Here is an 18,196-nt window from a genome sequence, read left to right as displayed (position 1 = left end):
GTACTGCAGTACTAGAGTATCATTTACTTCTTCCATGAACAATAATCTTTATATAAGCTTTCATCTCTCTTCCTGTCATATATTGAATGAAGTAAAATATGCTTATGCACAACAACAAGAGTACAGCTTCTGAAAGACATCATGTACAGAATACAAAGCACAGCTAGAGATCTGCACCTTGAAGGCTATAGCACAGTCTAGCTCACATTCCTGAATACACAGGATAGTATGAGATCACATTAGAGAAACAAAAAATTTAAATGAAAGTAAAACTGGAAACAAAATCTGGTTAACATTTACAGTACCAAAAAATAAAGTCGCAAAGAGAAAGATTACATGAAATTATTTTAATAGCAAATCATGTGAAGAGCTGTGTTAATCATAGGTGTTTAGCACCCAATGAGCTATTATAATAGGTATTGGGACTAGAGCAGTTGGGATGAGCATTCAAACTGGATGATTATAAGTAATCATAATAAGTAAGCAGCATTACCAGCACAATGAACTGTACCGTTCTTTCACAAGAGGAGTAGGAGACAACCAAAAGCATTGATGATCTATAGAAATGCTGCATTAAGTTCAGTTTACAACTTTACAGTTTACAAGTGTTTTCCTAATAAGAAATGCATCATGGAGAAATGTGTATAAGCAAATGAGTCCTAAAACCCACAATATCCGTATTGTGTAGTAAAAAGCATTGATAGTGACTAGAAAAAAAAAATGCTTTATATTAGGGACATTTCATTTAAAAAAACATTTGTATCTCCTGTACATCCTTTCTAGTGTATTTATTCAATACATAAATGGTTATTAAAACAAAGATGCTGACATGAGAGATTTACTCTCTCTCAAGTATAACACTGGCATAAGGGGGTTAACTAGATCTAGTTTAAAAACTTACAAAAATCCTACATAAAGGAAGAACAACAAACAAAAAACTAATATTCCCTGCATTATTGAATGGTGGAGTTAATCACCATTAACTGTCTCACTGCAGGAGCTATGGCTGAACCAGAGCTCTGCAGAAGTTAAAGAGAGAGCAGTTTATGAAATGAACCAGGGGACTAATACTGCACCTTTCCGGGATTGTAAACTAGATAAGTCTATAGGCCATTAAGTAACATACAAAATGTTATAAAAAGAAAAAAAAAAAGGCAGCAAAAACCTCTAAAAGGCTCTTAAAAATTCACAGAAATCCGTGGCCAGTACAGCACAAGCACTGTACAATGAATACTAATTCATTAATAAGGCCCCGCGGCTACTTTGGGCTAAGGTGGTAGCAGATTTCTTAGACAAACTTTGCAGAACAATAATGCTCTCTACGACCTAGACAAACCAACATCCATTTGTTCATTTAAAAGTAATTTGTGTCATTTTTACAAACATAAAAGTGGTATGCCAACTGGGCAGCATGGGATTCACAACGCTGATTTCCATGAATCGAGGCGTTCATTGTAACATGGGGTAACTATGACCAGCAGAACAATTATAGGTTTTAAACACTGCATATTTATCCCTGGATTTTAAAAAAAAAAAAAAAAAAAAAAAAAACACAACTGGAAATAGTGTTGTTGTCATTACAGAATTAGAGAGTAATGTCTACATGACCTCCGAAGTGTAATCGGAGCAATGTCTGCATGTGTCGTCCTCTCTTGTGTTTCAAAAAGTCCATTTACAATAAATTACTTTTGTTCAGAGTTATATTCTTGCTCCACCCGCTGAAGTCCTGCCAAAGGGCAGGGAATCTCCTGGTCACTGAAGTGAAGGCTGAGTCACTTTCGCTCTCTTCAAAATTCATCATGTCTGACCAGTGCCTCCCCGAAGTCTGTAGCCTGGCTACCCACAAATAAGTCGTATTTATCCACTATCTCTTCTCGGGTCAATTTACCATCCTGAGAGAAAGAAAAGAAATAGCTATGACAGTGGTGAGGTATAGGTCTCCCAAATGCAACATTTTGGGACAGGAAATGATTTTAATCGCCAGTCTTGATTACATGTACTGCAGCTGCAATCCCATACACTGCTGCAGTGTGAAAATATGCAAATGTTGCAGACACCAAAGAATGTATTGAGAAGATCACCTGCGGCTTTGAAAAATCTAAGCATCTGCATAAAGAGTCACAGCATCGTTCGTGCAGCCTTCGATTATTGGTATTCTGAGTAACCCTAAGGTTGTGCAGAATGACCTCAGGCACTGAGATGTCGGAGACGTTTTTCTTGTGTACGTGATCACAAACACAGGATGCGACACTACCTCATCCTGTGACACGCCCCTATCCGGTGTTTGTGATCCCATACACAAGAAAAACGCCTTTGATTATTGTCGTAATCATTTTGTGTGTGGGTCACATCCTGTGTTTCTGATCCCGTACACAAACATCGGTCTAAGATCCTTCGATTTGGTGTTCTGAGTAACCCTTAGGTTGTGCACAATCACAAACACAGGATGTGATGCCCCCAAAATGGTTACGACACGCCTGCGTTCTATGCCGCCACTCCCATAAACACTCTGTCAATCACACTGCAAGTAAATAGTCGCTGTGAGCGACTACAGCAATGTACCTTAAAGCATGCGCCGTGCAACTCAGACACATGCACAGATTCCAATTATTGCTCAATTGCGTAAACATCGGAATAGCGTACAACTCAGAGCCAGGCAGTGTCCACACAAACTCACTTTTATTACATATACCACTATAAGAATCTGATAAGAATATTGAAGTTAGTTTGTCAGTTCTCCTACTGGTTATTTTTATTAACCAGTGTTTACCTTGTTTTGGTCTGATTCATAAACAAGATGGCGAGCTTCAGCTTCAGCATGGTCATAGTCAGAGGGTAGAATCCAATCTTTTGTCTCCTCTTTGTCCATTTTACCATCATGGTTCTTGTCTCTAAACTCAACAAACTGTTCTCTCTCTGTCTTCACCCACTCTGGTTCATCAGCATCACCATCGTGACTGTACATATCGCCTGTGGGCGGCACTTTGATAATCAACAAAAGCTCTCAAAGAACACCACAAGGCTGCATGAATACTGTTAGTCCATATTGTAGCCTTGTCCTTCCCATAGTTCTAAATCTGACAATATATCATATAGTGTTTGGTACGATCACACAGAACAATGGGATTAAATCATGGAGATTTACATATTAATATGGTACCATCACAAAAACTGTAAAGCAATAAATTAAAGACAAAATGTAAGTGATTATTTAGGGAGTTAGTATAACAGGAATGAGCTGTGTAACATTATGTGAAGGTCAGGAAAATGGGCCTGGCAATGCTTGTAAAAATAATAAAGTTCCCAAATAACTGACACTAAATGATTAATGTGATTTGTGTATTATATATGATCTAGGACTGCTCACCTATGTACTCTTCCAGGTCAATCACGCCATCTCCATTTTTATCAATATCTTCCATTGTTTCCTGTGCATTGGGTTAATTAAAAACAAAGACCAATAGTAAAGATATGAAAACAAAAAATAAAGATGCATACATAGATAAAAGGAAGGGGGCACAACTCATTTAGGCATGGGGATTTACAGTGCAGGGAAAAGCTCCAGGGTTTTATGCACTGAGCTATTCAATTGATCTTCATTTTCCCCACGCTGCAAGCCATGAATTATTGTGTGCTAACCCATAGATTCTGATCAAAGTGGTGGGATCTATGGATTTCCTTGCAAGTAAAAGAAAAAATAATATTATTATATATATATAAATATATACATACATATATATACATATATATACACACACCACACACGTATGGGTACTGCTACAAGTGTTTGAGCTTCTAAAGGCCTCAGGGGCAATACAAACTACATAACAATTTGTTCTGCCTTGTTTAAGTGACAATTTTCTGAATAAATTGATAAGTAACCTACCATAGCAACATTCTACTCACCAGCACAACAATGTCCTTCATGTAATCATACTCCTCAGGGTGTAGGAATGCTGTGAACTCCTCTTTTGTGGCAATGAGATCGCTATCATTATCAGCCATTTTAAATCGCCGCTCATCTCGAACCATCATCTGTTTGTAATTAAAACTGTTATCAGGATCTGGATCATCTGGAACAGGTAAAGAAAAGACAAATTACAGGATAAATAGATCGAGGAGGAGATGTTTGTTTCATAAGTACTGAACATAATAGGGAAGATATTCTACAATTGCCATTTATTATTCTGTAAAAGGAATAGAATTTTACAGTGTATGGGGAAGGTCACCTGAATTATCATTCTTATCATAGCACAAGCTCTTAGAACAGTATATCTCATGCAAATTAAGACTTGTTATCAGGGGTTAAAGTGGGCCAGAACGGGGCAGGACTGCGTTCCGTCGCTTCCATTTGGAGACCGGACCACTTACGCCTCCTCCAGCCCACATACTCTCTGGTAGATTCATTCAGTTATGTAACGGCACATAAATAGTACTGCCAAGAGCGCACAGTTATAAATTATTTGTTCCTGTATATTTTTATAGATTATAATTCATTAGAAGTCACAAAATACAAATCAACAGGTAAAATGTATTACATATTGTTACTTTTTTAGTGTGAATATCTAAAATGCTTGGCGATAGGTCACAGAACTTCCACTTGTTCTTTAGGTTTAATGCTAGCTTACTACTGCTCATTGTAATATGGCAAATGCACTGAGAAATATACTGCAATTGCAATAAAAGGCGAGGCAAGAATAGTTCAGGAACAAAAATGTAATGGGAAAACAACTACTTGTCTATGTAATATACATGTATTTTGCTACATTTCTAGACAAAGTATGAAACTTAAAATTCGAGTGAAGTGCATATATCCACTTCTAATGACCGTGTAAACTATTATGATAATTGTACTTTTAAACAATAAAACATACTTTAGCCCCCAAAATCTGACTTGTTATATTTTCCAAATAGACTCAGAAACTTCCACCACTGTTACCAAAGATGCCACCTTACTGAGGAATAACAGTCTAAAAACTACTGTATTATAATCAATACAGATGGTGGCACCCAATTTGATGCTGCCTCATGTATACAACCACACCACCCTGAAGAGAGAGGTCATCCACAGTATGCCTTAAAAGAATAAAGTACTTTCAAGAGAGAACAGGCAGGTATTCAGCAGCGAGGCAGAACTCTATTGGATGCAGTTTTGTATGTTAATAGCACCAATTTTTATGGTATGCTGGGAAGGGGAAAATGTTTTTACTTCGTTTTGCTCCCTAAGAGCTCCAATAGATATAATACAGCAAAATCTGCAGGTATATTTTCACCCTCCAAAATTTTACCTAAAAATATAAATCCCAACTTAATTGAAGGAAACAAAACAAAACTATTAACATAATACATGGATCCCTACAAGTATATGTTACTGCTGTTCAAATTAAGATTGACTGGTCACTTTGTTGAGAGAAAAGTATCTATAGGGCCATATTCAATTTGAGGCGAAAAGGCCGAGGTCGGACTTTGCCATAATCGCTGTTTTAGGAGGAGATAAAGTATCGGGCGCATGCCCACTTATCCCCATATTCAATTAGGATCCGGCGAAAACAGGACCCGGCGGAAAGGTAAGTATCGAAAAGTCCTGCCAATTTTCGGGAAATCATCCTGGCACCCCCCTAAAGAAATTCTGATATGGGGGATCACTATGGGTACCCCCGATTTGGCCTGCTGAAGGTAGTCTGGGTTTTTAAATAGCCGCGGCAGGTGCATAAAGGTGCCTTTGAAGAACTAGTGAATAATAGCTTAGCTTTTTTTTTTGGTAAAAATAACTATGCCTATCAAATTTGGGGCACATGAAAATGTGAGTAAGCATATTTTTAAATCCCTAAAGTAATTTTTTTAAATGTAAAAATGAACCTGCCACTACCACTCGCATTTTAGAAAACACCAGCCGCATACTTGGGAACCCCTCAGGAATCAATTTTGCTACTTTAGAAGTTTGTCCCCCATTTTTTTTTTATCACCCCCAAAATAAGTCAATTTTTTGAGGTGACCAGAGGACATTTTTGTTTATTTTTTTGACATACAAAACCTTTGGGGGACATTACAAGGGGTGCAGGCTACTTTTTTTAAGGTCTGCACCCCAAGACCACAATTCTGCACTTTTTTTCGCCACCTAAACAGTGGTGAAAACTTATCCCCGTTTTTTTACAAAGACTTTTCGCCCCTGCGAAAAGTCTTTGTAATTGAAATTAATTTTAATCAATAATGAGAATAGTTGGCTCAGGCTTTAGGGAGAAGCAGTGAGTGCTGAGGACCAGTATTAATGAAAGCTTACTTTATCTTTTACAAAATACAAGTGTTTTCTTCAAAATTTCTCTTTTACTGTCAGCCTAGGCACTGTACCAGTTTCACTTCCCACTCCCTTACCCAGGTAAGTGCCATAGGTGACATTTCTGTACTCTTCCCATGATATGAGTCCATCCTGGTTCACGTCAAACTCCTGCCACTGACGTTCCACGTTGTCGTACACATATCTCCTTTGGGCTTTCTTGATCCATGCAGTCAGCTCCCCCTCCGTCACAAACCCATCCTTATCCAAGTCTATTTTACTTACAATGATTCTACAAAGAAAAAATGGTACGAATAAAAGGTATTGCAAACAAAAAGCACCTACCGAGGATGTAACCAAAGGTGGCATTTTTATATTCCTCCCACGACACCAGGTTGTCCCCATTGAGATCGTGACCCTTCCACTGTCGCTCAACGTCCTCATAAATCCACCTCTTCTGAGCAAATTTTATCCAATCCCTGAGCTCTTCGACTGTTACAAGACCATCCTTGTCTGCGTCTATCTTACCCACAATCTTTCTGTGGAGCCATGATGGCACCCAACAGGAAAATAAAAAGGTAAAATGTTAGAAGGAATCAGAATGGGACAGAGGACAGCATAGCAAGGAAGAACATTGTATCTAAGAGTGGACGAATATGACCAGACTAATATAAGAATGCTAATGTGATGCTAGCTAGACCTTAATGTAACGGAGTGTTTTTTTCTACGTCGTTAGTATATTAGATGCTAGTTAGACAAATCTAACACTAAGGGGGAATTCAATTGTTAGCACTGGGCGTGTTACTAATGGGTGTCTATTGGAGCAATTCAACTGTTGCTCTGATTAGACGCCTATTAGTATCTTACACGCCCAAAAGGACGGGGTTTAGATGAAAAAAGTGTCTAGCCCAGTCTAAAACCCTGGTTTGGGCGTCTAAACTAAGGACTTTTCACGCTTTTTTTTCACAACACCAGAGGCTGCAAGAAAAAAGCTAAGGGGCATCTGATCAGAGCAACAATTGAAATGATCCGATAGACGCCCATTACTTAAGACGCCCCCCCAAAAAAACAATTGAATTCCCCCCAGTACAATAATTATGAAAGAATTTGGGAAGAAAAATGTGCCTGGAAAAGCACAAATATCATATACTGATAAGATTTCTATGTAATGGTGACACTGTACTTATCAGCTAGCATTTGTCCATAAGACTTCTTTAGTAAATAGAGATATTGGTGCAAATAACTAGCTTAAGGCAAGATGAAGAATGTAATTGTCACCCCTGCATAGATGTTACGTTTGGAAGAAGGCAGAAAAAGAAGTATAAAGATTGTGATGAATTTAAGATAAGATAGACCTCAAGGAATTCTTCATTTTGCTTACCAGGTCCCATGTTGAAAAATTATATGGCGACTAACTAAATATTCAATATCAATGTAAGAAAATACCACAAATATAAAACAAGAAACACATACATTTTGTTATAGGAAATTACTTTTCCCACCACCTCTGTATTTTGGATGTTTGTTACTTTGTACAGAATATAAACTTCCTGTGTTATATACATAACTGCAGCATTTGTACCTTATTTAAAAAGAAAATATGTTGTGACACACCAAGTGTTATAACAATATTTAAGACATATAGGAGACAATACAATAAGTGCAATGGCCACTTGCCTGAGAAACAGATTGAACACTGACATTTTGAAGTTATACACATCACACATTTTCCCCTCGCAACCTGTGCAGGTACGCATGAAACTATACAAAGTTTGGGTACCGTAAATTCTCAGCGAGCTCTACATCGCTGAGAACTGAATTGAACTCAGAGTTCCCTTGGAGTTGATCTGCTTTATTTGTAACTATAGGTAGCAGTGTTGTAAATATAGGTTGCAGTGTTGTAAATATAGGTAGCAGTGAAAGATAATTCATCCCCAAGTCAAGAAAATGTATTTCTACAGAAAGTAAATACAAATGATGAAAAGGAAACTTGACAATTAGAGGTAATGTTTCCGCTGGACTGTTTTAGCGTGGTGCCACATCCTGTCCGAATTTAAAGGGGCAAAATGCACCCCACGCCGTCCCCACCTGCGAGCCGCAGTGTTCCGCGGGTGGGAAAATTTGCAGTTTCTGAGAGCCACTAGGTTAGTATATGCCGTGTGCATGGCATCTATTCACAGTGAGGGGAGAGCTTGGGGGTAGCCTGGGCTGGCTGCCAAGTGTGACAATTTGGGGGTGTGGCAATAGGCCACACCTCCTCCCTTATGGGCACAACCCCATTTTCAGGAGCGCGCCCCAAATCCCTGCCCCACCCTGGCAGGATGACTATTACCACACAGTAAACAAATAAACCCTTGCAGCAGTGGAACTAAAGTGAACTCAATGGACATACCCCAGCCTTTCCTTGCTCTCTTCCGGCGTTAACTGGTCAAATGTTTTCGCTTCCTCTGCTCCCAGAAAGGCATCATGGTCATAGTCAAAGTTCTGGGCATCATCATGCATCTTGTTACTGAGCTGAGGGTCATGGTGAACACGTTCTTTCTTCTCAGTAGGTTTACCAAGCACACAGGCCACACAGAGGCCAAGGCACAACAGGAGATAATGCTTTTCCATTGCTTAATGAAGTGACCTGAGCAACAAAAGGTTACAGAAATATGTACATCAGATGTTTCAGCTCGTAATATCCTGACCGCATTCTCAAATACTTCATAAATTTACACTAAAAGAAATTAATGTACTACATACATCAAAAGGCAAGCCAGTTATAACCCTTAGTAATCAATAAAGTTATAATTGCAATTAATCTTTAAACAGGATAATTTCTCATGGATGGTTCTTAAAATGCCAGGTACACACTGCACAATAATTGGGCACAGCATTCAGAGCCAACAATCGTTCACAAGTCCGACAGATCGGCTCCAGATATCAGTTGTGCTGCATGGAGTTTGTCAGTAATTGTGCAACAAATGCAGTGCATACAGACATTGTCTGACAAAGTGCATGTAAAAACACCACCTCAAGAAATGTAGTGATCATACAGGAACAATAACTGTGTAGTGTGTATACGGGAAATCACATTCCCCTTATCTTTTAGGTATACCTAAAGTAGCAACAATTAGGTAAGGAGTGAAGAAGCTAAACATGTAACAACATCCCCACAGTGGTAATTTCCAAATTTAAACAAATGCCTTTAGGGTACTAATGACACACTGGAGCTGGGTGGTATCCATGTCGGATAGCTGTGCTAGGTGAATATCTGGGCTGTCAGTGTAGAGAGCTCACTGCATCTTCTGTATATGTTAAAGCTCTCCCGCTGGGCTGTGTAGGGGTAGAGCGCTGTGTGGGCTGGGTGTAATGTTTCCAGGGCAATCAGGGACAAAAGAACCCACCTTTTTTTTTTTTTTTGCTCAATGCTATATGTGCACTATGTTGTCCTCTTATTGCTGACCATGATTTTTGTGACCTTACTGCTACACAGTCACAGCATCAAAATACAAAGAAATAAAACTTTCAACAATTTTTAAAATGTACAGCAGAATCATTGTGATTGGCCATTGCCAACATAGCACCAACAAGAACTAGAAAAAAAAGCACATAGGCAAACAGCAGTACATACTAAATTCATTCAAAATAATGTGAAATACACTAGAATTAGGTTAGCAAATCCCAGCTACATGTATTATCAACCAGATTACATTTACACAGGGGCACATCCTAAACTCACTTCCAAGTAAGTGTCACACATTGAGATAACAATAAATTAATACTAACCAACATAGCATTTACATGCGTTACCGTCAGGGGTGTAATACCAGCTCAGCCACAGAGAGACAACAGTTATATGGGCAACTGATACAAGAGCCAGAGGAAGAGCCACACACGTATACAAGATACAACTCCCTGGCACACTGCGCCCTCTCCCAGCGCCGGTCCTATTCCCGTTACCTGCTTAGCTGTAGGCTGCTCTGTCTGTGCCACGGCTCCGCCCGCCCTGCTGCCAACTCCTGCTGCAGCCGCCTTCACTCACACGCCGACACCGGAAGCAGCAGCTTTCCACGGGAGGCGTGGCTTCCTGCGCCAACGTTACCGCTATCCGTCCCGCTAATTGGTGGAAGGCAGGAGGGGGCGGGCAGTGGCGTGCGGTTGGTTGGAGAGCGCCACGTCCGCACGGGAACGCGCAGTGTGATGTAGAGCCACTGCCTGTGCCTGTGCAGTCTGCTGAGTGACGGTGAGTGTACGTACAGTGCCTTGCAAAAGTATTCACCCCCTTGGCTTTTTACCTTTTTGTTACATTACAACCTGTAATTTATATATTTTTTAAATCTGAATTTTATGTGATGCATCTGCACGATATAGTCTAATTTGGTGAAGTGAAATGAGAAAAATATATATAAAAAAGAGTCTTTATAAATAAAATTCTGGAAATGGGCATGTGCATATGTAATCATCCTCTTTGCTATGAAGCCCCTCAAAAGTTCTGGTGCAACCAATTACCTTCAGAAGTCACATAATTAGTGAAATGAAGTCCACCTGTGTGAAATCTAAGTGTCACATGATCTGTCAGGATAAACACACCTTTTCTGAAAGGCCCCAGAGGCTGCAACACCACTAAGCAAGAGGCATCACACCATGAAGACCAAGGAGCTCTCCAAACAAGTCAGGGACAAAGTTGTTGAGAAGTACAATTCTGGGTTGGGTTATAAAAAAATATCCAAATCTTTGATGATCCCCCGGAGCACCATCAAATCCATCATCATCAAATGGAAAGAACATGGTACCACAACAAACCTGCCAAGAGAGGGCCGCCCACCAAAACTCACAGACCGGGCAATGAGGGCATTCATCAGAGAGGCAGCACAGAGACCAAAGGTAACCCTGAAGGAGCTGCAGAGTTTCACAGCAGAGACTGGTGTATCTGTGCATGTGACCACAATAAGCCGTACACTCCATAGAGCTGGGCTTTATGGGAGAGTGGCCAGAAAAAAGCCATTACTTATTTTTATCACTAAGAAGACACGATTTGAGTTTGCCAAAAGGCATGTGGGCGACTCCCCAAATGTATGGGGGAAGGTGCTCTGGTCAGATGAGACTAAAATTTTACTTTTTGGCCACCAAGGAAAACGCTATGTCTGGCGCAAACCCAACACATCCCATCACCCCAAGAACACCATCCCCACAGTGAAAATGGTGGTGGCAGCATCATGCTGTGGGGATGTTTTTCAGCAGCAGGGACTGGGAAACTGATTCGAGTCGAGGGAAAGATGGATGGTGCTAAATACAGGGATATTCTTGAGCAAAACCTGTTTCAGTCTGCCTGTGATTTGAGACTGGGACGGAGGTTCACCTTCCAGCGGGACAATGACCCGAGGCCAGTGGCGTAACTAGGGTATTTGGAGCCCAGGGCAAATTTGCAAACGGAGCCCCCCCCCTAACACACCGATATGCGGGGGAAAATGGGCGTGGTCACTTAAAAATGGGGCGTGTCAACATGACACACCCCTTTATTTTCACGCTGAACATTCCTATCCATATGCACCTTAACCCCAGTAGTACCCCTTATACAGTACCCCCAGTATGCAGTTGTGGTCCCTCTTATGCAGGCCCATAGTAGTGCCCCTTATACAGTACCCCCAGTAGTGGCCCCCCAAATGCAGTGCCCCACGTAGTGTTCCCCTTATGCAGTGCCCCCAGTAGCAGTCCCCACAATGCAGTGCGCCCAGTAGCAGTATCCCCTTATGCAGTGCCCTTTATATGGTGCCCCCAGTAGTAGTCCCCCCTATGCAGTGCCCTTTATATAGTGCCCCCAGCAGTAGTCCCCCCCCCATGCAGTTTTCCCAGTAGTGGTCCCCTTATGCAGGCACCCAGTAGTGATCCCCCCTATCCAGTGCCCCCTGTAGTGGCCCTTCCTATTATTGCCCCCAGTAGTGGTCCCCCGAGTGCAGTGCCTCTAGTAGGTCCCTTTCATAATGCCCCCAGTGGTAGTTCCCCCCCCCCAAGTAGTAGTCCCCAGTAGAGTAGGTGCTCCCAATGGTCCCCCCAGTAGTAGCCACCCCTCCCACAGTAGAGGTCCCCCCAGTAGTAGCCACCCCTCCCCTAGTAGAGGTCACCCCTCCCCCAGTAGAGGTCCCCCCGGTAGTAGCCACCCCCCTCCCCCGTTGTGCAGATAGGTTACAAAAAATATATATATATATATCGATAAAAATATACTTACCTGAATTCCTGGTCCTGATCGCGACGCCGCTCCCGCACGGGCGGGCGCGCTCAGCATTATGGGACAGACGTCATGACATCAGTCCCATTACCCACTGCAGGAGCCAGACGGAAGTCCGGCTCTTGCAGTGGGTGCTGCAGCAGTCAATGAGAGTCTATCTGACTCTCATTGGCTGCTGTTTAACACACGCATCGCCGCCAGCGCTGGCGGCGATGCGTGTGTTATGCACAGCCTGAGCCCGCCTCCTGGGGGAGGGAACGGGCTCAGGCGTGCAGCACAGGACCGGCGCTGGAAGCCTAGCGCCGGTCCTGTGTAAATGTGTAGCGCTGACCGCACTCATTGCGGTCGGCGCTACACTGGCTAACTAGGGCGGGCCGGCACCGTGGCCGGCGGCGCCCCTCCGCGCCGCCGGTCCAACGGCGCCCAGGGCATGAACCCCGCCCGCCCTGCCCTAGTTACGCCACTGCCCGAGGCATACTGCTAAAGCAACACTCGAGTGGTTTAAGGGGAAACATTTAAATGTATTGGAATGGCCTAGTCAAAGCCTAGATTTCAATCCAATTGAGAATCTGTTGTTGGACTTGAAGATTGCTGTTCACAAGTGTAAACCATGCAACATGAAGGAGCTGGAGCAGTTTTGCCTTGCGGAATGGGCAAAAATCCCAGGGGCAAGATGTGGCAAGCTCATAGAGACTTATCCAAAGCGACTTGCAGCTGTTATTGCTGCAAAAATGTGGCTCAACAAAGTACTGACTTTAGGGGGGTGAATATTTATGCACACTGAAGTTTTCTGTTATGTTGTCCTAAATGTTGTTTGATTCACAATATAAAAAAGAAAACACAACTTCACAGTTGTAGGCATGTTCTGTGAATGAAATGATGCACACCTTCAAACAAGCCATTTTAATTCCAGGTTGTGAGGCAACAAATCATGAAAAATGCAAAGGGGGGTGAATACGTTTGCAAGGCACTGTATGTAGTAGTGGTGGTGCTGGGAGCTGAAGGGAGCTGAGCACTTCTGTTGCGCACATTCGCGGCATATCCTCTGCTTCTTAGCTGGGGGTTACCCGTTTCTGGACAATCAGCATGATTATTGGGGATCTTTTACCCCATTAGAGAGGTTGTGATTTGTATGTCAAGTTAAATGCTGCATCACAACTTGTTTAAATGCTGCATCACAACTGATTCAGAGGTGGACGCAATGGCGATGTATTCATAGTTGGCCAATGTTTTTTCTGAGTCCCGCTGCGCGGGTGCTGCAATGGATTAAGTGTAGCGGTTGTAGTGAGGATTTGGACGCAGAACGATGGACAGTCATACCCCTTTCACATCGCAATGCCGGGTGCGACCCAGCTGAGACCCATTTCTGACTGGTGTCCCGACCTGGCTTATTGCTGGGTTGATGATGTCACCACCATCACGTGCTGAGTCGGCGCTTGGAGATGAGATCATCTCCAAGTGCAGGCTGCTCCTATGCTTTGAACAGCACCCAGGTCGCATCGTCCCGGGTTACTCGTTCACACTGATGGCGAGCATGGTTGAACCCATGTTCAACCCTGCTCATTATCCGGGTTTAGCCTGGCTCACTCGACCTGGGCTATTTCAACCCTGCTCTTTCACACTGCGCAGTAACCTGGGTTGCTGCATGTTCACGTGCAGTAACCCGGATTATTGCTGGCAGTGTGAAAGGAGTATCGGTGAGCGTTTGTGGGAAGTAAGGGGGTGGGAGTGGTGAGTAAATAGCAGGTGTGTTGCAACAGTTTTGGAGGTGTGACGCAGCCAGTGACTGCATCCTTTTATGCACTTATACTGGCCCTGGTGTCTTAGTTCAGACAGACATTTTGAGCAACTATAGGGTTCAATGGTGCAACCGATGCTGTGCACGCAAGTGACGGATTAGAGCTGCAGACAGTGGGCTCTCTGTAAAAATGATAGCTGCTTCAACATTGGCATAATTTTGCCGCGTACAAAGATGAAGCCTTGACCGGATTTGTGTCCACCTCTGAATCAGACCCTAAGGGCCGTATTCAATTGCCGGCGGAAAGTTCCGGACTTTCCGCCATCATCGCTGGTTTTGCCTCCGGAAAAGTATCGCGCTCTTCCCCGCTTTTTGCCCTATTCAATTGCAAAGGACGCGAAAACGCCTCCCGGCAAAACTCAAACAAGCGAAAAGTGCTGTCAGATTTGCGGAAGTCAGCCTGACACCCCCCAAAAGATGCACTGACATAGGGGATTACTATGGATACCCCCGAATAGCCCTTATGAAGGTATTTGGGGTGCTTAAATGCTCTCAATTGCTGCTATTTAGCGTCTTTGCACAAGTGGTGAAGAATAGCATTTAGCAGTTTTTTGGGGGGTAAAATAAGTTGCTCAATTACTGTATAAAATTACCCAATTATATTAGAATTCAATTAGCAAGTATATAAGTAGTGTAAGGCCAAAGTAATTTGATAAAATGGTTAATCTTATTATATAATATCGTTTGCCCGCAGCTTCACTCGCGTGGATGTCTGCTCTGGTAGAAATTTTGGACAGGTTCAATGTTTGTCGAGACGGCATTATTGTAGCACTATAATAAACAGTTCACCGATAACCAAGAATCCACAGTTTTCTATTTTTTTACGTAAACAACATCTCAGTTCGCTTTAGTCAAACAAATCTCATCTTGTAGATCCCAAATCCGTTGCTACTTAACCTACAGTAACACTAAAAGGTTGCAAGTAAAATGAGCAGCAACTCTATGATATGTGGTATTTGTCTTGGTGCGCCATCAACTAGATTGACATGTATACTACATGAGTCAAGATAAGCTGCCTGATTAGTGCTTTATATATAATTGGATTTTCCTGTGAAATAGATCTTGAGATATATATCTATGTAATTCTATATGCATACATATATAGCTGCATTTGGGGTGTTAAATATATGTATATATTTATATTCATATAGGGCGTAATGAAATTGTTTTATTGCTCCCGAGCTCCCGTCTAAAGTGACAGGAGATCGCTGGGCGATATTCAATTGATACAGATAATCACGCCCTAATAGGTTGGGTTTAGCCACGTAAAACGGCTAAACCCGATCAAAGTGCTGCGCGCGATCACGAAAAGTGCAATTTGTCTGCCCAAACTGGTCACTTTGTGCATTTCAGCTCGCAACCCCCGGGTGGTGCGAGCTGAAATGCCGTTGCTGGCAGCTGTTCGCGCCCGACAGGAGCAACAATTAAATATCTCCGTCGGATGTGAGGAGGGGACAGCTGTCGCCAAAAACAATTTTTGGCTTAACGAGCCTGCACACTGCATTCGCCAAATGTCAAGCATCTGGTGTTTCCTTTATTGTTCGTCTCCCTGATGTCACATTGAGATAGTACATACCTCAGTTTCTGTCTAGGTGACTAAGCTATGCAATATTGAAAACGCAATCCAAATTCATCCCGTAGTTTTTGCGTGATGCCGCAACGAACAAACAAAAAATCAGAAAAAAAATTGTCAATTGTCTCCATAGTTCATGCACAGTCCCAAGGAGTACATTTCTCCAAAACAATTTCTATGTACAGACACAACCATTAAAACTTTATTATAAGTATAATTATATTAAAGATCAAAAATATAGTGCACTGAAAAAAATGAGGTCCAACTAGTCTGCTCTTTGGAACCAATGCAGAGTTGAATGCAAGTTGGCCCGTTTATTGCTCCTGCATTGTATGCAGAGAATTAGGTGCATATATTTGTATGCAGAGTTGGATGCATTTTTGCAGCAGGACCGCCCCTATCTGTATGCTTGATATCCTAACCGCCATCATCATCAGGGGTGGATCTCAAATATGTTTGTAAAAGTGTGCATCTAATATAAGAGCATATGCTTCCATGTGTAACCAGCAGATGGACTTATTAGGAGTTTGTCACCTGTATATGATGATGATGTTGTTGTTGTTATTATTATCTTTTATTTATATGATGTCAACATTGTTTGTAGCATCCTACAGAGAAAAACAATAATACATACAAACCGTATGATATCAAATGCAGTACAAAGGTACATTGTCTTATATTAATATCGTAATTACATTCAAATATAATGTTTTTTTTTAAACATCTGTTTATTGGAATTTTTAAATAACAAACACCAGCAAAATACATTGTTTACATTGACATAATGAATATCTGCATATAGATTAAATCTGCAGGGCAATTCAGCAATTCAAGTAATTCCTCTTGAAATAACAGCACATGGCCGAAATATCCATACATGTAAAACAATGCAAAAATGAATATATAGTGAATAGTATTACAAAAAAATAAAATAGTATAAAATGAATCAAATAAAAACAAGTGGGAGAAGGGAGGGGAAAGAAAGAGAGGTACAGGCAAAGACACGTAGTGTTACAGTCCTTGCAATGAATTAAAATTCTAAAAACATTTAGGCCCGTATTCAATTTGAGCCGAGCTGCGATAATTTAAAGCGGCCCGGACTTAATGCTGACTTAGCCTGTTTTGTAGGCGTTAAAGTATCGCACGCGTGCCCGCGTCTCCCCGTATTCAATTTGAAATTAGGCGAAATTGATCTTTGATCGGCGTAAAAAAACAGGAATTTTTGGGAAATAATCCTAGGATCCCTCCTAAAGATTTCCAGACATGGGGGATCACTATGGGTACCCCCGTTTTTGGCTGAAAAAGAAAGTCGGGTTTTTTAAATAGCCGCGGCTGGTGTTTTTTTTCCGACATTGAAGAAGTGATGCAGAAGAGCTCTTGGGACCATTTTTAAAAACGAAAAAAATAAGCTATCAAATTTTGGGTACATGAAATGGGTACTAGCATATTTTTAAGTCCCAAAACGTATTTTTTATAAATTCTGCAAAAATACACCTGGCACGGCTATTTGAAACCCTGACTTCCTTCTGGAGTTAAAAATGGGGGTACCCATAGTGATCCCCCATGTCTACACATGTTTAGGGGGTTCCCTGGATGCCACACATACTGATAGCTCCCGAATGCCAGCTGATGGGACATGCATGGAGCTGGCACGTCCCGTGAGCCAATCAGCGGCCGCGCTGACTGTAGAGCGGCCGCTGATTGGCTCCGGCTACTGAGAGTTCCCACGTGGGCGAGTCACACCACGTGGGAACTGTCAGTAGCCGGAGCCAATCAGCGGCCTCTCTACAGTTTGCGCGGCTGCTGATTGACTGATGGGACTGCAAAGCCATCAGCTGGCATTCGGGAGGGATCTGTATCTGTGGCAACACACATACAGATCCTGGGTCCATGGATCGTGATTTTGATTTTTTGTTTTGCCAAGTTCCTGGATTACTGCGGAGACCAGCACAAGGATATAGGTGAGTATGTTATTTTGTTTGCAGAGCCATTCATTAAGGATATTCTACTGGACAAGGGGACAGACACAGCTGGTATAGGTAAGTATGTGTGAATGGGTAGGTGTGTGTAATAAAGTTATACTGTCACGGTGTGTATGTCTTGTATTTTTTTAACTATTTATTTTACAGTGAAGTTACAGGTGCCTCATGTCTGCTGGCACTTGTTGTTCCACAAGTGCAAAATGGCAGGCATGCTGGCACTTGTAGTTCCACTGTAAAACACAATAGTTTTACATTATTTGGCCCCCCATTACCCCCATACCCACCGAACCCAGGGTATGGGGAAGAGCCCCAGGCTTCAGCGTAAGCCTGTGGTGCTCGGGAGGGGGAGACCCTTCTT

At 42.1% G+C, this 18,196-nt stretch overlaps 1 protein-coding gene across 2 annotated transcripts; it reads right to left on the bottom strand.

Annotated features, from left to right (window-relative positions):
- Positions 1-327: 327 nt before the first annotated feature.
- CALU (calumenin) lies at positions 328-10,323 on the bottom strand. Of its 2 annotated transcripts, none has more exons than XM_088447415.1 (7): positions 10,220-10,323; positions 8,667-8,903; positions 6,620-6,813; positions 3,907-4,073; positions 3,368-3,428; positions 2,771-2,970; positions 328-1,892 (listed from the first exon to the last, which is right to left on the bottom strand). In XM_088447415.1, the coding sequence occupies exons 2-7, from the start codon at positions 8,885-8,887 to the stop codon at positions 1,788-1,790; spliced, it is 948 nt and encodes a 315-aa protein (XP_088303541.1). In that variant the 5' UTR covers positions 8,888-8,903; positions 10,220-10,323; the 3' UTR covers positions 328-1,787. The 2 variants fall into 2 exon arrangements, with proteins under 2 accessions (XP_088303541.1, XP_088303552.1); XM_088447426.1 differs by lacking the exon at positions 6,620-6,813 and adding an exon at positions 6,373-6,566.
- Between the last annotated feature and the right edge of the window lie 7,873 nt (positions 10,324-18,196).

Source organism: Taudactylus pleione, unplaced genomic scaffold, assembly GCF_031769625.1.
Source record: "Taudactylus pleione unplaced genomic scaffold, aTauple2 ptg000019l, whole genome shotgun sequence".
In the NCBI taxonomy this organism is placed as follows: Eukaryota; Metazoa; Chordata; class Amphibia; order Anura; family Myobatrachidae; genus Taudactylus; species Taudactylus pleione.
This window is presented reverse-complemented; position numbering and strand designations above follow the sequence as displayed.